This window comes from Madurella fahalii (genome assembly GCF_045866475.1).
Source record: "Madurella fahalii IFM 68171 DNA, scaffold_1, whole genome shotgun sequence".
Lineage (NCBI taxonomy): Eukaryota > Fungi > Ascomycota > Sordariomycetes > Sordariales > Madurella > Madurella fahalii.
The window spans coordinates 2,705,048-2,729,884 of NW_027263971.1; the positions used below are offsets into that span (position 1 = coordinate 2,705,048).

The 24,837-nt window shown below is 55.1% G+C and overlaps 9 protein-coding genes and 1 non-coding gene across 10 annotated transcripts; 5 read left to right on the plus strand and 5 right to left on the minus strand.

Moving 5' to 3' along the window:
- Nucleotides 1-3,400: 3,400 nt before the first annotated feature.
- MFIFM68171_00841 (uncharacterized protein) lies at nt 3,401-6,189 on the plus strand (the record flags this gene model as incomplete). Its single annotated transcript, XM_071056263.1, has 2 exons — nt 3,401-4,914; nt 4,971-6,189. The coding sequence occupies 2 exons, from the start codon at nt 3,401-3,403 to the stop codon at nt 6,187-6,189; spliced, it is 2,733 nt and encodes a 910-aa protein (XP_070912364.1).
- Nucleotides 6,190-7,135: 946 nt separating this feature from the next.
- Nucleotides 7,136-7,595, minus strand: MFIFM68171_00842 (uncharacterized protein; the record flags this gene model as incomplete). The annotated part of the gene is made up of 2 exons (XM_071056264.1): nt 7,136-7,367; nt 7,474-7,595. The coding sequence occupies 2 exons, from the start codon at nt 7,593-7,595 to the stop codon at nt 7,136-7,138; spliced, it is 354 nt and encodes a 117-aa protein (XP_070912365.1).
- Nucleotides 7,596-7,866: 271 nt separating this feature from the next.
- On the plus strand, nt 7,867-8,112 carry MFIFM68171_00843 (uncharacterized protein; the record flags this gene model as incomplete). The annotated part of the gene is made up of 1 exon (XM_071056265.1): nt 7,867-8,112. One exon carries the CDS (start codon nt 7,867-7,869, stop codon nt 8,110-8,112), a length of 246 nt encoding a protein of 81 aa, XP_070912366.1.
- A 687-nt stretch (nt 8,113-8,799) lies between these two features.
- MFIFM68171_00844 (2-amino-3-carboxymuconate-6-semialdehyde decarboxylase) lies at nt 8,800-10,299 on the minus strand (the record flags this gene model as incomplete). Its single annotated transcript, XM_071056266.1, has 2 exons — nt 8,800-9,246; nt 9,289-10,299. The coding sequence occupies 2 exons, from the start codon at nt 10,297-10,299 to the stop codon at nt 8,800-8,802; spliced, it is 1,458 nt and encodes a 485-aa protein (XP_070912367.1).
- Nucleotides 10,300-10,860: 561 nt separating this feature from the next.
- MFIFM68171_00845 (Aldehyde dehydrogenase domain-containing protein) lies at nt 10,861-12,537 on the minus strand (the record flags this gene model as incomplete). The annotated part of the gene is made up of 3 exons (XM_071056267.1): nt 10,861-11,756; nt 11,814-12,031; nt 12,086-12,537. The coding sequence occupies 3 exons, from the start codon at nt 12,535-12,537 to the stop codon at nt 10,861-10,863; spliced, it is 1,566 nt and encodes a 521-aa protein (XP_070912368.1).
- A 421-nt stretch (nt 12,538-12,958) lies between these two features.
- On the plus strand, nt 12,959-13,414 carry MFIFM68171_00846 (L-PSP endoribonuclease; the record flags this gene model as incomplete). The annotated part of the gene is made up of 1 exon (XM_071056268.1): nt 12,959-13,414. One exon carries the CDS (start codon nt 12,959-12,961, stop codon nt 13,412-13,414), a length of 456 nt encoding a protein of 151 aa, XP_070912369.1.
- A 2,219-nt stretch (nt 13,415-15,633) lies between these two features.
- MFIFM68171_00847 (uncharacterized protein) lies at nt 15,634-17,409 on the minus strand (the record flags this gene model as incomplete). The annotated part of the gene is made up of 3 exons (XM_071056269.1): nt 15,634-16,674; nt 16,729-16,986; nt 17,059-17,409. 3 exons carry the CDS (start codon nt 17,407-17,409, stop codon nt 15,634-15,636), a joined length of 1,650 nt encoding a protein of 549 aa, XP_070912370.1.
- Nucleotides 17,410-19,978: 2,569 nt separating this feature from the next.
- MFIFM68171_00848 (Proline-specific permease-like protein) lies at nt 19,979-21,669 on the plus strand (the record flags this gene model as incomplete). Its single annotated transcript, XM_071056270.1, has 2 exons — nt 19,979-20,121; nt 20,187-21,669. 2 exons carry the CDS (start codon nt 19,979-19,981, stop codon nt 21,667-21,669), a joined length of 1,626 nt encoding a protein of 541 aa, XP_070912371.1.
- A 143-nt stretch (nt 21,670-21,812) lies between these two features.
- MFIFM68171_t30 lies at nt 21,813-21,898 on the minus strand. The gene is given in 2 exon segments: nt 21,813-21,848; nt 21,863-21,898. It is a non-coding gene; the product is annotated as a tRNA-Arg (tRNA).
- A 502-nt stretch (nt 21,899-22,400) lies between these two features.
- Nucleotides 22,401-23,429, plus strand: MFIFM68171_00849 (L-lactate dehydrogenase; the record flags this gene model as incomplete). Its single annotated transcript, XM_071056271.1, has 2 exons — nt 22,401-22,424; nt 22,506-23,429. 2 exons carry the CDS (start codon nt 22,401-22,403, stop codon nt 23,427-23,429), a joined length of 948 nt encoding a protein of 315 aa, XP_070912372.1.
- Between the last annotated feature and the right edge of the window lie 1,408 nt (nt 23,430-24,837).

Consider the following 24,837-nt stretch of genomic DNA (forward strand, 5'->3'; position numbering starts at 1 on the left):
TTCTTCGTATGTTCGTGGTTGCTGCGATTCCTCTTGGCATGATCGCGGGTCTCTTGTGTTGCGACGTGGAAGGTAGCTGCCAGCGACCTGTCTATTGGCGCGAAGGTGGCGATTGCTATCTTCGGAATTTGGGGCCCACTAGTCACCGTTGTGGCTTTGGCTTTGGCCATTTTTGTTTTTGCAGTCGTTGTGGTACCCTGGGCAAATTATAATCATGCTTCCCCTCTTCGCGGCAAGAAGGAACCTTTCGGCAAAAATGGGAGGAAGAAGGGCAATAGAAATACGATGGTCTCTGAGGTTGAAAGTGTGCGATGGGGTCCCGCTAGACCTGGACTCTGGGCAGAGGTGGGGGAGCACCGTGGTATTTGTACCTGATCCAGCAGACAGATCAATATGGAGGTCGGGTGGTTCAATTGGATCTGAGCACGGTGGATGTGGATAATCGTCGCATTCGGACAGGCGGACGAGGTTCAACCCGGCCTTGACCTTTTTTTTGTTTGGTTTCTGCCTTCCCACGTGGTGCCCAATTCTTCGCGTGCCCCTAAAACGAAGGAGGAGAGGAGTCGATATTTCTCTCGTGCAGCCTAGCATCTTCGACCAAACCCATTGCTCCAATTCAAAGGCAGGGGCAATGGAGAAATCACTACAGTTGCGCACCGGTACCGAACACTCAGCCTCAATACTCATTCTCATCCACATCTTCAAGGGTGATAGGCGGGGGCGATGGGGGTAGAAATGGGGGATTGGGAGAAGAAGAGGAGAGTACTGGTTTGTGATGTTGTGAAGGGGGTGGGATGTTTGGAAGGTCTGAGATGGTTCGTTGAACAAAACAGGCAACCCGATTTTCTACTCCTCAAACAACCCCTTCAGAACCTGGAACGTCCCTCCCTAATCTTCTTTCTAGAGTGGTGAGGGTAGTTGGGGAGGGTAGTTATTCCTTAGTTATCAAGGCCCCTATCTAATGTACTTGAGAAGCGAGTTGCGTAGACAAGCGAGTTACGGATACTTCACTATAACACGCCCTCTTTAAATTTGACGTTGAATTTTTCTACAACTCGATATAGCTCCCACTTCAAAAGAAGCGAGGGTAATCTTAGCCCTTGAAGCGGTCTAAAACAATAAAAGTTAAGCTTCGGACTGTAGCCAAGCTCTATAACGTACTAGAATCAAACTCTCTGTTACCAATATAGTAGCAAGCCTATACAATGCAGTATCTAGCTAACTCGCGCAAGGTTATAGATCTAGAAGAGAAGGCAATGGCTTAGTATATATATATATTTATTTATTTATTCTTCCTACTCCGATATACCCTCTATATAGGGAATGTGTGAGGATCAAAGGATCCAGGGGTAGTAGGACCAGAGTGCCTGGGTACAAGCAGTGCACACGCAACGTAGGAGCAGAGTGCTCGTTAGGGGTAAGGTAGTTGTATCATTGAACTCTGCCTCTCTCCTAAGCTCTGTCTCCCGCCCTCCTTTTTATGCCCCGTGCTAACAGCGCCTGGGCTCACTTACCCCGCTCGCTGCCCTGTCTTCCTTCTTGCTTGTGCGCTCCTTCGACGCTCATCTGACGCGACATCTACGCCGTTCTGGCTCAGCGTAGTTGTTGCTTTTGGAACCCCGACTGCGCTGCGGCTTCGGGCTCGCAGCTCCTTGTCCGCCTTCAGGTCTAGGGTTAGGGTTTGGTAATGGGCTTCCGACATCAGGGCGACAATCAGGAACCAGTCTCGCTATCTAGTCAGATCGAGTCATAGTACCATATATAACAAATAGCAGGGTTCGGTCGTAACCATGGACGAACCTCGGACAAATTTAGCTTTGGTATTCGGTGGGATAGTTTCGCTCCCATGCAGTAAAGGAGACCACTGCTGAGACCGGCAGAAGTTGCTCTTGGTAGTAGCTGGCCAGTGCGGAATGTCATGACCTCCTTGTAGCGGCTTGCGTCCTTGCGTTAAAGCACCAAGCGCAAGGCCCCGTGCAGAAGAAGCCAAGCGGGCGGTCGGTGGAAGGGAAGCCGTTCGGCGGTCCCAGTTCACCTGCTCGCGACTTCCCTTGCACAACCGTTCCGGCAAGATCCTGGTGCCCAGTCCGGAAAGGATGTCGACGAGCATGCGCGTGACAAGGGACGGAGACACCGTGGCCCGCTCCCCAGCAACGACTACTCCGGCTTTTCACGCGCAACTGGGGCAGTCACGGACGTGAGCTCCTGCATGCTGTCGACAAACGGACCCAAGAAGTCTGGGTCATGACGGTATCGCGCCCCATGGCAACGGCAGTGTCGGGGAATTCTCACAGCAGAACAGCAGTACAAGACATGACGTAGGATTGGGCGCAAGCAGCTCAAAGGCCTCAAAAAGAAAGTTGTCTTGATGCGCGGTGACGAAAAGTCCAGCATTCTGTGCTTTTATGTGAAACAAAACATAGTACAAACTCGAGTTAGCAGTGGAAAGATTGTAAGTAACGATAGCGAAATGGTTAAGGTACCTTAAGTAAGTAGGAAAGACGTACCCTATCTTTGAGTGCGGTGCTGATGGCGCGAATCGTTTCCTTGGAGTTGTTCTCTGCGACGTGCCCGGATCTCTCAGACATGGTAATCTAAGGTAGGTAGGTACAGAGGCAATTAAACCCAAAGTCAACTAGCCCGCCAGGGATTGTAAAGATGAAGGATGGAGCATGCGTACCGCTAGTTCCTATGCTGCGGAGGCACGTTAAACCCAATTCCCTCAGCGAATCACAGAGCAAACGCGTGAGATTGGCATCGTAAACGGCGTTACTATCATCTCCCTGTAGAATACTTGGAGGCAGAAAAGTATGGTCGATGACCTAAGAGAGGGCCATGACGCTCTTAAGACAAGGCGGTATACTAGCAGGCTCGAAGTATGTTGGCTCGAGACTGTGGGGGGGAAAAGAAAAAGGCAGATAGGGAATATGCTCGTAATGGATGCCTAATAATATCGTTGGCGGGTTGAAGAATGGCAGCTGGATGGCTGGGCGGGTTAGCACGACCACTGCGTAGGTGAATACAAGCTGCGCAGCCAAGCGCAGGCGGGGTGAAGACTGACCAGACTAGGCTTCACCATAGATAAAGCCCCCATAAAAACACAAGCGGATGGGAAATGGATGAGCGCCGGGCGCCGCTAGGCGGGCCTGGAAAATAACTGGACGAGCGCGCGGCGGTGGCGGAGAGGCTGGTTAAGGAGCCAGGTGGAGAAACCCTGTTTTGACCACAAAGCCGAGAATAGACTGGATGCCACTAGGGCAGTCATGTCGCTGCGCGGTTGTCGGGCGGGGGAGGCAACATTTATGCAGCGAGGCCTACCACCTAGTGACACGCGGCTAGATCTTGTGCGCTACAGTCTGCTGCCCGATTTCCCCCTCCCCCAACTTCCGCTACCGCCAATATGGCTCCTGCCGTGCAACAACCTTCCCGCGCCTCTGACGAGTATGCCCAGGTAGTTTGGGCATCTCACATCTTATCGTATCTGAATCCGTATACCTGCTCCCGGACAGATCGTTCATCGCAGCCCAATCGCGCATCAGGCGTCCTACCCGAGGACGATGGCGATGGCAAGGATGAGTTGAACAACTATCTCGATACGGATGTAGCCATCACCGGCGGGTCTCCAAATTTCATGGCTGTCCGTGATGAGCCCATCCGCCAAAAGTTCCTGGACTGCATCGCCGAGTTGCTTGCCCACACAAAAGGTGGAAAATATGTCGCGGCCACGGCACTCAGAGAGAAGGAGAACTCAGTCGAGATCGACGTTGCCAGCAACAGCCCATTTAATATCCAGGATGAAGAGTGCCTCGCCTCTCTAGCACGGTTTCTCGGCAGCTGTAGTAAGCGGGAAACAACACCGGCGAAACATACTATCTACGACGTGGAAGTTCCTTGCTACTCCCTCCTCGAGGCCATCGTGATGCGCAATGCAAGTCGGCTGGACGGGTGGATCGAGGAGTTTGCGAAGCTCCTGACGGGCACGCTTGTACTGTCAGCTACGACAAGACCCGTCGGTGGAGCTTGCCTGCTCAACCGATATCCAGAAAACCAGCTGCCGATCTCGGATGCGGCCGAGGAGCTCGTAAGACTGGTACGGGCTTCCGCCTCAGCCCCGGCAACTGGGGAGCCCGCAGCAGCCAGGCTTACTATCGTTCGACTCGCCGCCGTAGTCGTCCGATCACCCGAAGCGGCCTTGGCGGAGCTGAAACGGATTGCTCCCTCAGTGGATGGGAGTAAAGCCGCGAGGTTCTGCCGCTTGATTGCGAGACCGGCGGTCAATCTGCGAACGCTGGCTCGCATCGCCCACCTCCTGCCGAGCTTCCGGGCCATCACTTTCATCAAGGTCAAGACTCCGGGCTTTACGCAGCTTAGCCGCCAGCAGCTCCCAGGCCTCGCAGAAGCGTGGGAGCGGCTTGGCCTGCCTCGGCTTGGCCGGTTTCCGAAGTCTCTATCCCGCAAAGAACACTGGTTTCGGAAAAACTGTGCCCGCGCGTTCCCGGTCCACTGTGATGCCCAGTTACTGTTAAGGTATGAAGCCGAACCCTCCTTAGCGCCGTCGTTACCCTATATCGGCTGTAGCAAGAAAGCCTGCTTTCTTTGCCATTCGCTACTTTCAGTACTGGGATCACAAATAAGCTTGCGCGGACATCACGGAGTTTGCCATCCGCTCTGGGGCGTCGGCTTGCTGCAGTCCGAAACTCTGCGCCGGCAGCTTCGGCAGCTATGCAACATAATAAAAGAGAAAATTATCATTCGGTTGTCCCCGAGAACCAAGTTAGTGCCCTTTTCGGTGCCGCAGTCGTCGGCCGTGTCGGATCTGAGAACAGCAGATATGACGGGGCTCAGACGACAGTCTGCCAACCGAGAAGAGCTCGAGAGAAGAAACCAGGAACTCCGCGAGAAGATGCAAATCCTGTAATAAACCCCCAAATAGTAAACGCATAGGTGCAAAAATCACTAATACATTACAGGCTTCACCCCCGTTCAGCTCGACCTCCGGCAAGTCCATCCCAGGGGAGCTCGATGTGTATCATGTGCCAATCCGACACTGGCGACTCGGGCAGGTGCACGGGTTGTTTATCAGTCTCTTACTGCTCGAAGCAATGCCAATCGACTGATTGGCCGGCCCATAGGCTGCTATGTCCGGTATACCTCGCATTTATGCGGTCCCGGCCATCGAGCCTCCACAGGCTCGGCATCTGGTTCCCAAGAGACACCGAGAGGCCAGCACTTGTCTGGATACCGGTAACTAAACGCGAACCGAAAGATGATCTTGGTGAGTTTGAGCAGTACTATCCCGAATTTGACTCGTTTCTCAAGCCCGAATACGGGGCCCTCGGCACTATTTCTATCACAAGAAACCAAAGACGAGGCGTTTATGTGGGTCACGAGATCAACATCTACTACCAGAGGCGGGATGAACTCTCGAACAAGTCGCTGCGCTACGCGGCAGAGGCATGCCAAGGCATGACCGTCCCGGGCGAAGCAAGGGGCGAACTCATAGCGATGGCAGGGGGGGCCAAAGCTCCGCTTTCCGAGGCCGCTGACATAGCCCTCTCCGACTTTCGCCATGTTCTAGACTTCTTTAGCATCCGCGACGACAGCACGGTCCGTGAGACTCCCACTGGTGGCTCCATACGCGCGGTGCGCATCAGCTGCGAACTGGAGCAGAAGCTCTACGGCTACGACGTGTTTAGCGCAGTATCTGTCCAGAGTGACCTCCCGTTCCCGAACGAGCAGTCTCTCTTGTCCGACCGTCTTGGAGTCCCGCTGAGGGTGTACAAGCCTCAGCGAACGAACCTCGAATCCAACAGTATTGATCTTCTCGAGTCCGCGCCAGGTGGCGGCCTACGCAACGCCTACACCACAGCCTTACTGACGGAAATTAGCAGCTCTAGTAAACGCTGGGGCAAGTCACGGACAATCTTTGAAGGGGGTGCCATCATTGCGCGATTGGATCAGGCCGACCTCGACCTCGGCTTAGTGATTCGTGTCTGTCGATACTGCGTCGAGGTGCTTCAACCGCTGTTCAAGCGGGCCCTAGCTGGGGAGATCACACGGGACGATGCCTTGAGGGAGATCTCCCCTCGGAAACTGGCCGCGTGGGCGCGGAACGATGTCAAGGGCTGCGGCCTTGTCCAGCCAGAGCTTGATTTTGCGCTAGTGGATAGTGGATTCTTGGGAACATAATGGCACCTTAGTCGTCCAGCGGGCACGGGGGATTGATCCGTTGTCAAGACACACTTCTCTGCATTTATGTGATTGTCGTGGATTCGGTAGAGTCGGGCTTGTAACCGGGCTAGCTAAGGAGTCGTCTACTCGTCCAAGAAAGCCCTATACCGCGGTTTCCTGGTGCGCTTTCTAGAAATATATAATTTGTTAAACCCTTTGCTGTCGTTAGTTTCTTGCCAACTGGTATAGACGATCTTACCTTGACATCGACGAGAAACCGCTTTATTGCAGCATTGCCCCAAATTCATCCGTCCGACCCCTCGCCTATCCCAGTCTCAACGAGCTTCAAGACCGCATAAACATACATTAGTGCACTTTGCTCCATATGCTCCACATCTTCGTTTGTAATCATAGGATTCGCGATTTGGGCGAGGACGATGCGCATCCACCGCTCGATGCCGGACCACTGAAGAACATGGCCACCGAGTGCCAGCGTCTGCGGGGCGCGCGTGCGGAAGAGGAAGTGGGATCGTACAAAACGTGAAGAAAATAGACGGTCCTGGCTGGAGAACGACGTATCTCCATAGGCCGCCTGTACAGTCGTCGTTGGTCATCCTCTCCTCCTCTTCCCCTCTGTCGAGCTCGCCATCCAGCCAAAACCCATGCATCCCTCCTGGACGGTGCTCCAGGTGGAAAGGCCATTGCTATCCATATGCGGTGTGGTTTTATGGCCGCTCTCCGGCAACAGGACCCATTCCAGAACGTTCCCCCACCGGTTCCAGTTTTGACTAGACGCCACGACACTTCCGGCACTTTTCTTTATTATTACAGTGTCTCTGACATGGAGAAGAAGCCCGCTATTCTCGCCTGCCAAGAAGTTGGGCAGGATCGAAGATGATAGTGGGCTCTGAAGATCGAAGATATGCCGCGGACTGACCGTGTCTCCCATGGAAAGAAATCGTTGTCAAATGCACCGGCGAGAAGCAGATTGCAAAAACCTCTCACCCATAGACGCCCACTCATAGCGTGGGACGACTTTGTGACACCAGCGCTTGGCCACGGCCTTCAGGGCGGTGAGGCACTTGGACTTGACCCGGGCCGCGGAGGTGGCGACGCCAAAGTAGCGCTTCCATTCGTTGCGCTCGGCGTTTTTGTCAGTCTTCTTGTTGCGATCAGTCGACAGTGGCGTTCTCGTGCTGGCCCGTACCTGCGATAGGCAACCGACATGATATCGTCATAAGCGGCAATCAGATCTGTAGACCGGTATCGTGGCGGAGTAGTTCGTTGCGTTTTTCCGCGCACTGCTCGAACTTGTCGGCGTTGTCGGTCGTGTCGGGGAGCTGGTTGAGAAATTCGTCGACTAGCTGGAGTTGATCACATGTCAACACCAAGGCGTTGCCTTCGACATCGCCGTTCTCGTACATGGCCGCCGTCCGACTTACCTCATCTCCAATTCCACCATCGCCGGGCCCATGGTATCGGCTTTTTTTTTTTTTTTTTTTTTTTTTCCCTTGGAAATAAATCTATCGGCTTCTTGGGTCGGCAGAGAGTGTTGCCGGCTTGAGCTGCGTTTGGCATATATGAACCCATACTTACGATAACTAATCCATCTGGGCCTTGGAGGCTGCCAGACCGGAACTGGACCTGTCATGCGACTATGGCACCGATCCACCGACGTTGACCCAGTCGCTGGTGATGGGGGCTTCGACTCAGACATTGGTGGCGGTCTACAACTGCGTCGGCGCTGTGTACTCGGGGCCCGTGATCCTCAAGGGCAAGATACGGGTCGCCATGGATGTGGTGAGGGTGAAGCTGACAAACAAGCCCGTCCGCGAGGACATGCCGTCTCGCACGCCATCAGGATCTACAACAAAGCTGCCGTCTGGTGGCGACGGTGCCTACTGTACCCGGATTCAGAACAGCTGGCGAGACGCATCCTGAGATACAAGGCGATGGTGGCAGCGAAGCAGTCAAGCGGCCGATGCCGGGGGCTTAGGGATAGCTACGCAGTTAGTGTACGGATTAGCTACAATGGGTCCTCACCGATAGCGTCGGCTAGGCAGCGCCTTACCTCTCAATATCCTCTCTCTAATTAAATATATGTCCGAATGCAACGTTAGAAAAATTTTCGAGGTAGTTTTGGGTTTCTAGGTGTTGCGTGGACGACGGGGAATACGGTCCCTGCTCTGGTGGCTCAGGCAGCTAGCAGTATGTATGTCTTCATTGATTATTCTGACAATGAATTAAGAGTAAGAAGGCGAAATTGTATAATTATTATAGCATTAAATAAGTTATAATCAGATTCTCCAAGGTAGGAAAGTCTAGCCGGTGCCTAGAATAGGGAATGTTGTCCTAGATCTAGGCCTTTACGACCCCAGAAGTAGGTCCGTCTCTATACTTCAGCCCAAGCTCAGCCCGCCTTAACCCGAGCTCCACGTTACTCAGCAGGAGCTCAGCTCCTGAAACGGGAATAGATTTTGGCGTAGTTGAGTTTCGTCTCAGAGTATTTTGGTATTAAACGTGAACAGCAATACCTTAATATGCCTAATCGGCCCGAGTCTCTTTTCAGATGTCCGACCATGTCGAACGCAGTAAAAGCTTGAAAATAAAGTGAAACAAACGCCCTGATCAGAAGCTGCTGCTGATTGAAGACAGCTCCCAATCCTGATCAACAATCCTCACTCTGCCGTCGTGCACTTTATCCACCTCCTGCACCCCATGGTTCCAATCTTGCCAACCAGTTACACTGCTCTCCGCCCCCACATTAGTCAACGACATACTCGATCGGGCTGTGCTCTCGACCATCTTAAGCCGTTTCTCAAACCGGTCTTCAAACTCCCTGCCAAGCTTCAGGAACCGTATAGCGTTCCTCGCCAGCACTCCGGCCCTCTCCTCCCAGCTCATGAACTTCTGGATTCGCTCATCCTCGATGAGCATCTTGCCCGCCACGGGTACTTCGCCCAACGGAAATGGATAATCACTCCCCAGGACGATACGCCCGGCGCCTCCTGGCCCTAACTTGCGAAGAACATACTCCAGCAGATCCGGATCATGCATGAGGGAGTCGATCCAGATCTGTCCCTGGCCGCCTCCTCCCACCCCAGAAAAGCTTGGTACATCTCCCCTAAAGTGCGCGGTTGGCGTCACCCCACAGGCCTTGGTCGCCACCAAATCCGGCCGGCAGTCAAAGCCATGCTGGATCCTCCCTAGCAGTGCCGGGAACGCCCCTCCGCCATGGGCAAAGCACACCCTCAACCTCGGATGCCTGACCAGCACGCCGCCAGACGTAAGCGCATGCATGGCCAGCGCCGTCTCGCACGGCATGCCGACGAGCCACGAGCCCCAGTACCCACCCCAGCGCGCCTTGTTCTCCCTGGTCAGGGCGTACCCGAGCGGGTGGATAAACACGGGGCAGTCGAGCTGCTCGCAGGCAGCCCAGAACGGCTCGAGCCGCTCGTCGTCCAGCATCACGACCTCGCCGCCCGCCAGGTCGACGCTCGCGCCGATCTGCACGCCCTTCATCCCGTCCAGGCCCATGACCCGCCTCACCTCGGCCACGGCGGCGGCGCAGTCCTGCAGCGCGACGGTGCCCAGGCCGACGAAGCGGTCGGGGAAGCGGCGGCACACGGCGGCGACGTGGTCGTTGAGGGCCGCCGCCAGGCGCGCGGCCGGCGCGGCCGGCGCGTCGTAGCAGAACAGCACCGGCACCGTGCTCAGCACCTGTACGTCCACCCCGGCCGCGTCCATGTCGCGGAGCCGCGCGGCTGCGTCGTAGCACGCCGGGGTGACGCGCCGGAAGAAGGCCCCCCCCACGTACATGTCCACGTCGCCCGTCGTGGCGTGGTCGGTGGCGGGGCGGAAGGCCGGCCAGGGGTACGAGGATGAAGAGGACGGGTCGTCCTGCGTGAGGACGGCCAGGTCGGGCAGTGAAGGCGGCATGATGTGCGTGTGGAGGTCGATGCGGAACAGGGAGGATGCTGGTGAAGCGGGGGACGGGGGCGGTGATGATGATGATGATTCCGGAGTGGATGAGGAGCGGAGGGAGGAGGTTGAGGTAAGGGAGGATGAGGACGGGGAGGAGGAGGAGCAGCACGGTTGCTGGTGGTCTTGGGCTTCTGTGGGAGCCATTGTGGTGGACTTGGTTGAAAGACTCTCGAGATGTGTTTGCAGGCGAGTGTAATGGGGTTGCGAGCCCCGATCTGTAGTCGTCATATAACAAAACACGAGGAGCGAGAGCAGTGCAGCGAACGTGGAACCCGGTGTTATTGAAGCTGAGCAAAGTCAAAATGATGTCACAAAAGGAGAATAAGTCGACCTACCGAAAAGGGGATGCTTCGGCTGATTGCCGCGTACATCCGCTCCGTCGTTTGCGGAAGGCGGATCGCGGAACGGATGTAAATGGCGTGCTGTGATTGGCCGGTCTGACCTCCGGAATCCGGCTTGCACCGGGGTACTGCGCCCGGGGCCGGACGACGTGAGGGTTTGGCGCTAATGCTGGGGAATCAAGCTCGCAGTGCCGGGTTGGGTCAGGTGATAGTAGTCACGCGGAGTTTGTCCATCTGTCATTTTGGCAGTGCCGATGAGGGCGTATCAGAATGACCAATTGAATGCACTATCTAGGTTCATGTCTTAGGTGCGGAACGGGAGGATCAGATGCAAGAGCATGTAATCTTCAATTGGAATCACATCTCAGTAGGCCGGCAGATGCAGTGTCCGCACGACGGTAAACACGTCCCTCGAGTACTCTCCGCCTTCCCTGCCAGTGCCGCTGTTCTTCATCCCTCCAAACGGCGTGCCCAGCTCCCTCACAAGCCAGCAGTTGACCCAAACCAAGCCGGCCTCGATTTGTTCTCCCACACGCCTCATCCTTGCTCCATCTGTGGTCAATAGTACCGCGGCGAGTCCGTACTCGCTACTATTTGCAAGCTCCACAGCCGCTTCCTCGGTCTCAAACGGCGAAATGGTCACGACAGGGCCGAAGATCTCGTCTTTCTGTAGCAGCGATTCTGGAACCACGTCCGTGAGGATTGTGGGCGCAATCCAGTATCCTTGATTATCGTTTTTATCCAAGGCGGGAGGGACGCCTCCGAGGTGGAACGTAGCTTTTTCGTTGAATGCCAGCTGCAAGTAGCCCCTTACCTTATTGTAATGCTGCAAACTAGCCACGGCGCCGACGGTCTCACGGAGAACGTACTTCTCTGCGACATACTTCTTGAACTCATCAACGAATTCTGCATACACGGCACGCTCAACGTAGATGCGTGAACCGCAGAGACAGATCTCGCCCTGGTTCTCAAACGCGGCGCTGGCCGCAACGCGAATGGTTTTCTTTCGGGTCGAATCGGCCATCGAGTCGGCGAACACTAGAGTCGGGTTCTTGCCGCCCAATTCGAGAGATAGATGCTTCCCGATCTGGTGAGCGGTAGCACGGCGAATGGCAATGCCAGTTTGTGTGCCGCCGGTGAAGGAGACACCGTCAATCAGGGGAGAGGCGACAAGTGCCGCCCCGGTCGTTGGACCGTCACCTAGCACAACGTTTACGACTCCAGGAGGGAGTCCGGCCTTCTGAAGAAGCACCCCTAGAACTACAGACAGTGAGTCTCTGAACCCTGAGGAACCTGAATGCTTTTTGGGAAACCCACGGAACGCAGACAGGCTAGTTATCTCGCTGGGTTTGGCAACCGCTGTACACCCAAAGGCAATGCACGGCGCGATCTTCCACGTGAGAAGGTACAGCGGCATGTTCCACGGCGAAATGAGCGCGAAAACTCCGGCAGGTGAGCGGTGCTCGTAGGTGAGAGCCACCCCGTCAACCATACGTGCCGCTGTCTCTTCGTGGAGGATGTAGGTCGAGAAATAACTGGCATGCATCAGTTAAAGTCCGGTTGGGAAGTTTGCAACACGGCTGACGAACGAAAAGTTTGAGATGGCCCGATCAACCTCGACCCTTGCCCGCTCAAGCGTCTTGCCTTGATCAATGCTTTCCCAGACAGCAAACAGCTCACGATGTGTTTGAAGCAGCTCGCTGATGCGGCGGAGATGTCGAGACCTCTCGGCGCGCGAGGTTTTGCTCCAAGTCGGAAACGCAGCCCTGGCATGCCGGATCGCTTGTTCAACATCATCGGGCTGGGTGCAGGGAAGCTTGCAAAGCAGAGCACCTGTTTTGGGCTCGAGTGAATCGATGAATTGCGTCGACGAGGAGGATGGGGTTTTGAGTTCTCCCGTGACGTAATTTGAAAGACAGAGAGGACTAGAACGGGAGCTGATGAGTGTATTCGCCTTCTCGAGAGTGTCGCAGTTCCAGATTGCGTCAGCGCAGTCGACAATGGCCAGCGCCGGACTGTCAATGAGGTCCGTATCTCCCATTTTTGCAGCGATAGAATCGAAAGCCCGGAGCCCGTGAAACCGCAGTGTAACTGAAGAGGAATAAACCGCAAGGATGTACTCCCAGACCACAATATTGTCACCAATTACAAGATTGGTGTTGCAGTACCAAGTTGAATTCTGCGCACATCTGGCGGTGTTTGTAACTGTACAGCAATGTTTCGGCAATCAGCGGATCGGATCGCGGAATGACGGCAGAAACGGGTAAGGAGCGGCCTGAGCTCGGCACCGGAGGCGGGGGAGGGTCCGGGCGACCCACCGAGTTCCAGCAGCACGAACAGTCGAAGTACAATACAGCGACCTTAAATTTATACACGAGAACTTCGTGGGAAGCCACTTTTAAACCGCAGCAGTCCATTTCTTTCCGCAGCGATCCTCACCGTCCCTCACACCACATCCCGAAATGACGTCCCCCAACGGGACCGGCTATCTGCTTCCGGCCACCGGCGCACAGGGGCTCGCCAACTACCCGCACGCGCGCACCGTCCCCAGCACCGCCCAGACAATATTCATCTCGGGAACTTCCAGCCGGCGCGCGGACGGCACGTACGAGGGCTGCGAGACGCGGGCCGACGGGACGCACGTGCTGGACTGCGGCGCGCAGACGGCCGCGGTGCTCCGCAACATCGAGACCATCATCCGCGGCGCCACCGGCGGCAGGCGCGGCCTCGAGAGCGTCGTCGACGCCACCGTCTTCCTGACCGACCTGCGCCGCGACTACGCCGCCATGAACGCCGAGTGGAACCGGGTCTGGCCGGACCGGACCAAGGCCCCGGCCCGCACCTGCGTGCAGGTCGCCGCGCTGCCCAACGAGAGGCTGAACGTTGAGATCAAGTGCCAGGCGGTTGTGTTGGAATGAGGCGAGGGGTTGGGGGAAGGGGGGGTTGCGTGGGCGGGTTCTGTGGTTTCCAGAGGTGGCCCTGTAAATAATAATTAAGTGGGATATCACGATGCAACTAGGTACTAGTACCCTGAAGGCAGCCAAACGGTTGACGTTGAGGAAGCTAGGATTAACGTCTCGCAAACAATTGGCGTCTGCTCAGCGGCTATGAATCAGTGCAAAGGGCTGGTGCTGAAGATTGCTGTCGAGCGTGCTTCGCGATATGGTCGGAGCCGGCGGCACATGCTAATTGATCAATGTAAAATATAAATATGACGTGTTTGAACTACAAGATCGGCCGTAGCTCTGGGTTCGACGGCCTTAGGTGCGGAAACAGGATGAGACTCAAGGAAAATGCGAAATCCTTTTTTTTTTTTCTTTTTTCTTTTCTTTCCCCCTTCCTTTTCCCTAATTCCCTAGGAGACTCCATACCCTCAGTGGAACCGGGAACATAGTGGACGGGACGGTGCACTCATCACCTCTCTCAAAGTTGCGACCCATTGCAATAGCGTATTGGATGAATGAATTGTGAGCTAAGATTACCAGCCAACATCATGCTGGGCTGGGCGGCTTGGTTTGTCTGTTATGGCTGCTGAAATGGAGATGGACGGTGGTCGGGGTATTCGTGGTCGAGTCGAATGGAACATGTCGGTGAGGGTCCAAAGGATATAAACGCGGCACGGGGAATTGGTTGGCAGTCCAGAATGCCACTTTGGCCGTGCCGTAGAGAACTCTGCGCCGGTGCCACGGCGTTGTCGCCACCGAAGCTGCCATCACAAGAGACCAGGCTGCTATTGCTCCCTGGATGCGGATGTTCGGCGCACCATTGGGGAGATGCTGTTAGCAGTGGCTCTAGATGATTCCGACGGACCGCACGAGACTCTGCGATTAGCGAAGAATAAATCCCTGCCAAGACACCCTGCGTATTCCCGTCTTGCATCCCAGCACCGCCCGAGCCTGGCTCAGACGCCTGCGCGAAACCACCCAGTGCTCCTTTTGGGACCAACTGGAGTAGGTCCGCCTGGGTGTCTTCATTACTGGATTGCATTGCGGTTGTAGAGCAGGATGGGGGCGTAGGCGTTGACTGCTGGGCAAACACCGGCGGCGGTGTTTGGGTGGTATTGAAGCGACCAAGAGTATACCCTCTCGAGAGCTGCCACCGGTCCCGGTCCGCGATCGGCGATATTATCGAGCTTGAGCTTGCGGGAGCCGAGCAAACCGCTCCTGGCCAGGCCCGAGTATCTGTGCGTGAGGAAGCAACTGTGCTCCGTTGGTCGATAACTGCCGTAAATCCAGTTTGTTCCCCGACCTCGGCGCGTTGTATGTTGGTGGTATGGTCTTGCTGCCCGTTTTGTATTTGTGCATAGGGAGGATGGAGACAAGGCGGGGCGGGTACGGCCTGACGTTGTGTTCTTCCTGTCTGTGCGGCCGACATTGTCACCGGTAAATCCGTTTCGGTGCTCGAGAGGGGCTGTTCCTCAGCCGGCGAGTGGTTATTGTTAGTGCGTGTTTGCTGTGTTGTCTCAACCGGCGACGTGGATCTTGGTGCAGCTCGGTCAGTCGCGGTTAGCGCGCTATGGGCGAGGCCCGCCAGCTCCTGAAGAGGCAGCCCCGTGACGGGTCCGATGAGGCCATTACAGGTCGTAAAAGGCTCGCCAGGTCCTTGTCCTGCCTTCTCCCAGCCCGGATCCGGGGCCGTAGCGGAACACTCGTTAGGCCTCGAATCTGATGATGACTGGGACCCAGGACCGCACTCGACTGGAGTTTCTCCGATCCCATGCTGCCGGTTTGGTCCATCACAATGCTTTCCCGAGCTAGGACCAGGCTCACAGTCGGTGCCTTCCTCTGCGCCCTGCTCTTCCAGCTGCCAACGAAACCCGCTGTCGGACTCAGAGTCGGATTCACAGTCCGACTCACAATCGGATTCGCAATCAGATTCCGTCTGTGATTCCCCAACGTCCTCTAGCACAGCATGAACATCACCCAATCGCGTGACAGGGGCAATATGGCGCGGGTGCATGAATGAAGCCGCGGATGTTACTGCCGGCATGAGTCGAGGCCCATCATGGGGGCGGTCTCGCTCGCTGTGCTGTAGACGTCGATCATCGGCATGGCCTGGCTCAGAAGATAGGCCCGTCAATCCCGCTGCTGATGATCACCGTAGTGTCAGCGCCAGTAAAACCACGTAGCTTATAGATTCAGTTAAACAACGGACCTGAGTTCCGAGGTCCCTCGTTACTCGCCACGTCGGCGTCATGCTGCCGGGCCGTCCTAGCCCTTTGCCTTTGATAGAAAGCTTGGGCGGCCCGGAAGCCACGGACCTTTCGGCACTCTTGGTCCTGCAAGTCAAAGGGCTTCAAATCTTTGGCCAAAACCCATGAGAATCGATCGCCTTCAGGGATCCCAAGGTCTCCATGCAGAGGTATGTCCAGCTTGTCGTCGAAGTACATCATGGGGAACCTTCGCCGATGGACACGAGGCCCACCGGCCTCGTAGCCGTCCGCCCAACCCAGGATCTCTTTGTTCTGCTTATCGAAACGATAGCATGTCGGGACGTAGGAAGCGAGCCCCGTCTCCACAATGGCCCCAGCCATCCCTACTGGCCCAAAATCCCCAGTCGGTAGCATGAGGGCTGCATAGTAGGCACGGTCAGGCTCGTACCATACGCGGTATACCTCGCCCACAGCTGGCTCAATGACGCCTTCAAAGCCCTTTGACCTTCCCTGACGCGACGGTGTAGCCGTTGAGGCACTGCTTTGAGTATCATGACCGGTCCCCGCCGGTGCCTTGTCAAACGTCCCACTCGTCCTGGAGCTGCGTGCCCTGAGCGGTCGATACCCATCAGCCCATGCACGATCAAAGACAAGATTGTTCCGATCCGCCTTCTCCGCATCACAGTTCAGAACTAGAATGCCTAACATCTGGACGGCGATGTCATAACTCTTGGGCTGCTGACCGTGGTCCCTCCCGTTCAAATGCTTCATTGCTCCCTGGAGAGGCTTCGCCCCGAAATGAACACCATGCTGATCGCAGCGAAGAATGTACCACTCGCCTCTTCCTTTTGGATATTCGAAGATGGTGTGTTTATACTCAGCGTTGCCATCCTGAAAGACCTCGTCGAAGTCCACGGTCTTATAACCCTTTCGAGCTCTCTTCCGCGGACGCAAGACGGACCGTTGATGGCTGGGATCCCACTCTATAAAATCACGTTTCTCCGCGTCGTCGACTTCTCTTTGGCTCTGGCGCACAGATATTAGCAGGGTAAGCGTTCATAAGCCGTATACGCTCCATACCGTGGCGGCAGACGCACGCTCTGGAGAAGTCAGCAGCCGAGCGTCCGCGGGTTCCGGAGACGGGGAATCGTCGAAACGCCGACTCCTGATGTGTCGCCTCTTCGACCGCCTTTGCGACAGGCCATCCCCCGTCGAAATAGGCGGTTCCGTCTCGGACTGTGCGTCAGGTTCTGCGGCGCTCGGTTGTTGTGCGACGGCGGACTGTTCCAAGCCGTCGATATCGTGGGAGTCGGGTGTTGGATCGCGTAGAGGTTGCTCCTATGCCGGGTAAGACCACGTCAGTGAGATAGATCAATGGCTTGTAAATACCACCCGGACGCTCGGACTTACTGTAGCCGCCGCGGACGCCAATAGTGCGCCTCTTAACATTTCCACGGCTGCATTATATTCAATCTCCAGCTCTTTCAGCTTGCTGTCGCGAGCGGCATTTTCACGCTCTAGCTCCTGCCGCTCCTGCTGAAGCCTTTGTATCTCTCTTCCCAAAGATTCCCACCGGTTCTGTCCCAGTCTCTTTGCTTCTCGAAGGGAGGACGCTCTCTGTTCAAATACCGCTCGCTCGCTCCGTAGTCGATCAGCGACCCGCGACTGGAGGCTTTGAACGAACTGCTCCAGTCCCAAAGTGGTGTCAACCGTGTCGTCGTGCGCGGCATCTGCCAATTCCACTCGTTCCTGAGTATCCATCTCGGGTTTTCGGGAACGAAGGAGCAGGAGACCCTAAGGGAGAGCGCTCCAACGCGAATTGAAGCCTCCTCCAGGTCAAAACAATGGCGGTCGCGAGGACAACTTAGCTCGCTCCGCACGTGACGCAGCCATTCCGCAGATGCTCATTAGTTGTTGCTTTTGCCAGCCTTGGCATATCGCCTCGATTTGTGCAGTGTGCACTGTGTAATGTACCTAAGTCATGTCCACAGTCCCTAAGATCTGCACCTGTTGGTTTAAGGCTTCCTCTTCTAAATTTTCCTATGTGGGCTGCGGAGTTGGGACGTTTCCTGCCCTGTGAGCATCTACGGATTAGTAGTCCTCTTTATGATGATGATTTGTTGTGTTAACAATCGATGTTTTGTTCCAGAGACCGAACCAAGCCGAGCACTTCTGGGACTGGGGCTCAGCCGCAGCCTAATCATTATTATTATTCTTCCTACACCGCTTTACCCAAAATAAGGTGTGCCGGACCTTCTACCGCTAAGTACATAGGAAAACCGTGCTGTAAAAGCCGGGTGAAAAACCTATATCAACAAGTAATAGGACGCAGCCTAATCATGATTATGCGTAGTATTTAAATGGAGCAAAATCGCCGACTTGCTCTGCTCGCAACGTCAACATATAGCTTGTTGCCGGCATGTGGTTCCAACTTGTACAATGAAACCCAGCTCCTAGTTCCATGCTTTGAGTGATCACGTTAAGGACTACCAAAAGAGCATAGATAATAAGCATACCATCTCCCCGGATTACAAGGCTAATTATCATCAGTAGCATAGTCAGCTCATCCTCGTTTCGCATTGCAGTGTCCCTTTATTCGGATTATAAATTATTGAAGATATTCGCATAGAGTAAAAGGAAAAGAGAAATGGAAAGAAGGAGAGGGAAGAAGAAGGCGATAGAATAGCTTCTTAACTCGCAGAATTCCTGTTCCAAATATCCCCACACTCTACTTAAAACCTCGCCGTTGGGGTCGTGGAAAGCAGTGTGGAAAGCGACAGTCGTTCTTTGCACAACTTGCGGTAGTGCGGCCGAATCCATTTAGGAGAATTTTCCTCCTAATCAGCCTTATCTTAGTGCGGATATCAGCCTCAGTGTATGTGTGTGTGTGTGTGTGTGTGCAAGTAAAGTGAGTGATCAATTATTTTCCGCTACGTCGCTATAAAACTACCTTACCTAGAACTGCTGATTGATTGCGACGAGAGGCCTCTACCGTGTTCCCGACTACAAGGCCGAACCGGCCAGATCATTCTTTTCCCTTGCCGAATTTGAGATAGAACTACGTATATATAAGAACTTAAGCACAGGGCAGTCGGCGGAAGTGAATTTTCCATATCAACAGGCCAGCCGGAAGCATTCACCAACCACCATACCAACCACCCTCCGAGCCCAAGCACTAACGGCTGAGCATCCCAGAAGCCATGGTCGGAAGCCAATGGCTCCTCCCATGACAACGCTGCGAGACCTAGTAAGACCGCCAGTAGGAAGATTGAAGTGGAATCTCATGAATTTGGCTCGCTGTTTAACCTCAGGAATGCAGTGCTTCAAACTCACTTTGCCAGCGGGGCCCAGCGTACGTTACGTTAACCATTCTCCACATGACAGTTCCCGCTAACGGTTTCGAGTCACCGACACCACTTGGCACCCGGCCGTCCGAGAATCAGATTACAATATTTACCTCCCCACAAATTCAACGTTTACCTCGTTTCTCTGACGACTCGGACAGCACCAAAGCGCCGGTAACTAGGAGGGGACCCCTTTTGCGTCGGGCCCCAAATCAATCTCGGTGTTTACCTTGGGTTCTCGGATAGTTGCGGCTGAAGAACACAAGACGTCAAATCCTGACCTGCACGACCCGCACAACCTGAGCGCCCCAGGGGGGGGTTCAAAAAGTCCCGGGATCAGCGCCCCACATTGCCCCTCTGTGGTAACGTGAACGCTGGGGCGACCTTGGAGAGCTCGGTGTCATCGCAAATTAGGAAGGTCGTCGACTAGCCACAGCCAAACACCCCCCAAGCAAGGCAGGACAAGACCAAGACCTGCATTGGCCACGAACCCTGGTGTTGGAACCTTCCCTTATATAATCTTCCCCTCATTGAGTGCATTCTACGTAGAACATTCCCTCCCACGTCAAGCAACTTGTTACACCCCGCGTGCTAGGTGTTTCCACTGAACAGCAAAAGCAGCGCTCACTCGCATGGTGATGACATATTTTTGACACTTCCATCGCGCTCTCCGTAGATATTCAGTCTCTCGGCCCTCATCACCGGGGGCCACCCGCGGCCGGTGCATGCAACTAAGCGGCCCCGATCCAACCCCGCTTAGAACCCCCGGGCAGCTCTCCCACGACCATCCGGTGGATCGACCTCCATAGCCCCTCCACCTGCACCGCAGCCTATCGGGACCGCACCTGTTGGTGTGGGATGCAAGGGTGCGGGAGACAAGATAAAACAGAGAAACGCGTTTCCATTCCAAGGTTCACAAAATCTTTTGATTTCCCCCAGGACGACGAATCTCACCAAACGACCTCTTCAAAGCACGGGGAGAGATGATGAAGGGCGAGCTGTCCTGGGCCGCCGACGATGCGAATGGCTCCTCCCACTTCATTGATGGCGGCATTTCGCTGTCACCGGATTCGCAGCTGCAGCGCGGCCTCAAGAGCCGACACATTCAGTTCCTGGCCCTAGGTGGCGCGTGAGTCCATCCTGGCCCCAAAAACCCATTTCCGATGGACTGCTGACCTGGGGGCCTGGATGCAGCATCGGAACCGGTCTATTCGTCGGGTCGGGCCTGATCTTATCCTATGTCGGGCCGGTGCCGCTCTGGCTGGGATACCTCTCCATGATGCTCGTCGTCTGGATCGTTATGAACGATATCGCCGAGATGACGACTTACCTGCCCATGAAGGGCATCACGCTTCCCTACTTTACCGACCGCTTTGTGGACAGCAGCCTGGCCTTCGCCTCGGGTTGGAATTATTGGTATGCGTACGCCATCTTGGTCGCGGCCGAGGCGTCTGCAGGTGCCATCTTGCTCAATTACTGGGAAACGCCCGTCCCGTCGGCAGTCTGGATCACGCTCATCTTGGTTGTCTGCCTCGCCTTGAACATCATTGCCGTCGGGGTCTTTGGCGAGGCCGAGTTTTGGTTCGCGAGCATCAAGCTTATTACCATCATAGGTCTGATCATCGTGGGCATCGTCATCATGGCTGGCGGCGCGCCCAATGGCGACGCCATCGGCTTCGCATACTGGCACGACCCCGGAGCGTTCAAGGAATACATGGCCACAGGGTCGACCGGGCGCTTCCTGGCGTACTGGACGGCTTTCATCCGCGCAGGCTTCAGCTTCATCACGTCGCCTGAGCTCATCGGTCTTGCGGCCGGCGAGACAGTCGCCCCTCGCCGCAACATCCCCAAAGCCGCGCGCCGCTTCCTCGCCCGTCTTGCCATCTTCTACGGCGTCAGCAGCTTGATCATCGGCGCCATCGTACCATCAACCGACGGGAACTTACTCAACCCCGAGTCCAACGCCAACGCAAGCCCCTGGGTCATTGGCATCCAGCGCGCCGGCATCGTCGGGCTCAACCACGTCATCAACGCGGCGATTCTGACGTCGGCGTGGTCGGCCGGTAACGCGTTCCTCTACTCGGGCTCGCGCGTGCTCTTCTCGATGGCGGCCACGGGCCAGGCGCCCCGCATCTTCGCCAGGACTACTCGGCGCGGTGTGCCATATATGGCCGTGCTAGCGACCTGGACCGTCGGTCTGCTCGCGTACCTGAATGTGTCTGAGAATGGCGCCCAGGTGTTCACATGGTTCATGAACGTCTCCACCATCTCGGGCTTCATCGCCTGGATCGTGGTCATGATTACGTATCTGCGCTTCCGGTCGGGCATGGCGTATCAAGGCTTGATGGAGGCACGCCCGTTCAAGACAATTGGGCAGCCGTACGCGACGTGGTTCATCTTGCTGGTCGTGTCGTTACTTACGCTCACCAACGGCTTCCAGGTGTTTGTGGATGGCCAGTGGGACTACAAGGACTTTTTGGCCGCATACATCACGATCCCTGCGTTTCTCGTCTTGTATATAGGGCACAAGGTGTGGTCCAGGACGCTTAGATTTGCCAAACCAGCGCACGAGATCGATGTGATTACTGGCAAGAAGGAGATGGATGACTTTTGCGCCACCGACGAGCCGCCAGTGGCCAAGAACTGGGTTCAGAAGATGTGGTTTTGGCTTGCGTAGTCTGTATATACCGCTCGTAGAATGAATTTAGGGGACTTTTGGTTGATATTTAGCAGCATGGTAGGAAAGTAGTTGGATGGTCGGGGGAAAAATGAAAAAAATGTAGTCGACCATTTTTTGGTGGGCCTACAAAGCTTAACAGTCGATCATGCTGGGACTCGAACCCAGAACCTTTACCAGCGGAGTTTCTTAACCGGAAAGTAACGCGCTACCATTGCGCCACACGACCGTTATTGTTAATGTTAACTCCGTACTAGAATTATATCAATGGCACTTGGGCAACGCACCGGTAAGTAATGACGACATTCCACCACCAGACCCTAACCCAGTTCTTTGAAGTTTGTTGACCTGCTCCAAGCCATTGCTGACTGCCTTGCCCACATCACCCCACGTAGCTGAGCCACAGGGCATGGTGGTTTCGCAATCAGGCCATATCTTCGCCAAAACATGCCAAGTTGATCCATCCAATTTCGCACGTGTGAGCCTCAAAGAGATCACTTTCTAGGCGCAGCGGAGTCGAGCCTTGGAGCATTGGAGTTGTCGCGGCCCAACAGCCCCAGTCTACCTTGGTTCAGGCAGACTTTCATGCCGAGAGAGTGACGGCTTATAACCGGAGACACAGCTGCCCTCTCGTCTTTCACCTGGCACCTCATTTCAACTTCAGGCCCTGCAATCTCTCCGATTTCCAAATACGTTCTCTGTGATCCCGTACACCAACATCGACCGTAGAAATGCATCCTCTACACAATGTTAAAGTGAGCCCCAAAACAGCTGTATCCCAATGTCTGATTGCATAATGGGTAGTCGTATCCGCCTGATGCTAACCATGGTCCCAGCACATCAAGATCGCCATCGTCGGCGCGGGCTCGGTCGGGGTCACGACGGCCTACGCCCTGCTGCTTGACGGCCTCGCCGCCGAGATCGTCCTCATCGACATCGACAAGAACCGCGCGCTGGGCGAGGTCATGGACCTGAGCCACGCGGCGCACTTTGCCCAGGCGCGCGTGCGTGCGGGCGAGTACGAAGACTGTGCAGGCGCTGCCGCCGTCATCATCACGGCGGGGGTCAACCAGAAGCCCGGCCAGACGCGCCTCGACCTAGTCAAGACCAACTACGCCCTCTTCCAGGACGTGGTGCCCAAGATCACGCACCACGCGCCCGACACCATCCTCGTGGTCGCCACTAACCCCGTCGACGTGCTGACCCACGCCGCCTACCAGCTGTCGGGGTTCCCGGTGGAGAGGGTGATCGGGTCCGGTACTGCGATGGATACCACGCGGTTCCGCCACGAGCTGGGGAAGCACTTTGGCGTGAACCCGCGGAACGTGCACGCCGTCATCATCGGCGAGCACGGGGATAGCCAGCTCCCTGTGTGGTCGCTCGCGAGCATCGCCGGGATGCGGCTCAAGGACTATTGCGCGCAAAAGGGGAGGGAGTATAGCGAGGCGGATATGGAGGAATGCTCAAGGAGGACCAAGGAGGCGGCGTACGAGATCATCCAGCGCAAGGGCAAGACGAATTACGGTGTGGCGTCGGTGCTTGTCAGCATCCTCGAGCCCATCATTACGGATGGCGATGCCATCATGACCGTGTCCAGGGTGGGCTCGTATGCGGGGGTCGACGACGTCGCGCTCAGCATGCCCTGCAAACTGAACCGTCACGGTGCGCATCAGGACGTGCCGCTGCTCCTGAGCGAGCCGGAGAAGGAGGCCTTGCGGAAGTCGGCGCTCAGCATCAAGGGCGTGCTGTCCTCGGTATGATGTCCTATGCTGAAGATCCTCCATCGAATTATTGCGAGGGAGTCGACTATTATGACCCAGTTCGGCAATCCTACGCAACTCCCTGCTACGAACATGAGCTGATCACCACTCCAACCGGCACTATCATCGTATAACTCGCGAATGAAGGGATAGTTCGGGAATTGTATTTGCTTTTGAGCCCGTTACGAGGTCATCATTGTACTCAACTGATCTCTTGATGTCAATCTCTTCTCGGAACTTCTGTCTTCCCAGTGCCTTCGTTGTCCCTGTTCTTCTCAATGCCTCTGGCGCCTCCCTAAGTGTCATTCGATCTCATAACGTATGATTGGCCGCCATAACATTGTTTCAGCGAGCGCCCTGTGCGCCAATTACATCTATCACATCATTAATCCTCTCTAAATATTGGCGAGTAAATGTCGGCCCCATTGTTGGGAAATTTGACAAGATAGTACAATGAATCAAGTCCATTTGATATCTTGTCCAAATGTTGTTGCCTCATACTAATAGTGCTTGAAGGTACTGTACTCTTAGCGTGCCTTGGAACCACTCTGAGAACTTCGTTAGTTATTTTTGATAGTAACAGGTCCAGAATTCCTCTTAGCACGACTCACCCGCTGAGGGGTATCAGAGATGCAATAGGTATCCTGGCCATGCTCAAAACCTAGAGTCCTCGTCGTTGTCTCTGATCAATTCCATTCTATCAACGATATCGGATGTAGTAGACTAGAGGAATGTAAAGAAATTAGATGTAGATACATAGGTGGAGCATTAGGGCAATCCCTTTGTCGGTACCCTAGTAGGGCAGAAAACCTGCTCTCGCTCGATGTAGACCTAGTAAATTCTAGATGGTTGCGGTTTCCGAATTCTAAACGGCTAGGAAACAAAGGAAAGAATCGAAATATATAATAAGCCTCAATACATCTAGTGTCCTCTAGGTTTCCCTTATTAATATCTCCTATCCCCCCCCTCTCTCCAATAGTTCCCATCTACATCCGGACTCGCAAACCCTTCCTCTCCCTGCAACTGCCCCTCGACACAGTAGTGGTACATTGCTCTTCGAACAACAGATTGTCGCATTGAGGGTTTCACCACCAGGTTCAATACCACCGGGTAACTTCCTCGAATTGCGTCCCCTCGAACCTGATTCCTCCCGGTATGTCGTTGTGCAAGGCGCAGAGGTAGCAACCCAACTTGTAATCCATGAAGGGGCAGCCGGGTTCACAGAGGTGGTTGCCCCATCCCACACGGTTGCCTTCGCGGAGGGCGCTGTTACATATATCGTAGCAAATCCCGGGGATGTCCGCAGCTGCCATGCTGTAGAACCATCCGGCGATGACAACTGCAGAGAGAGAGCTTCATCGTGGCTGCGGCCGTGCGTCTTGCGAAGAGTTGCCAGATATTCTTAAAG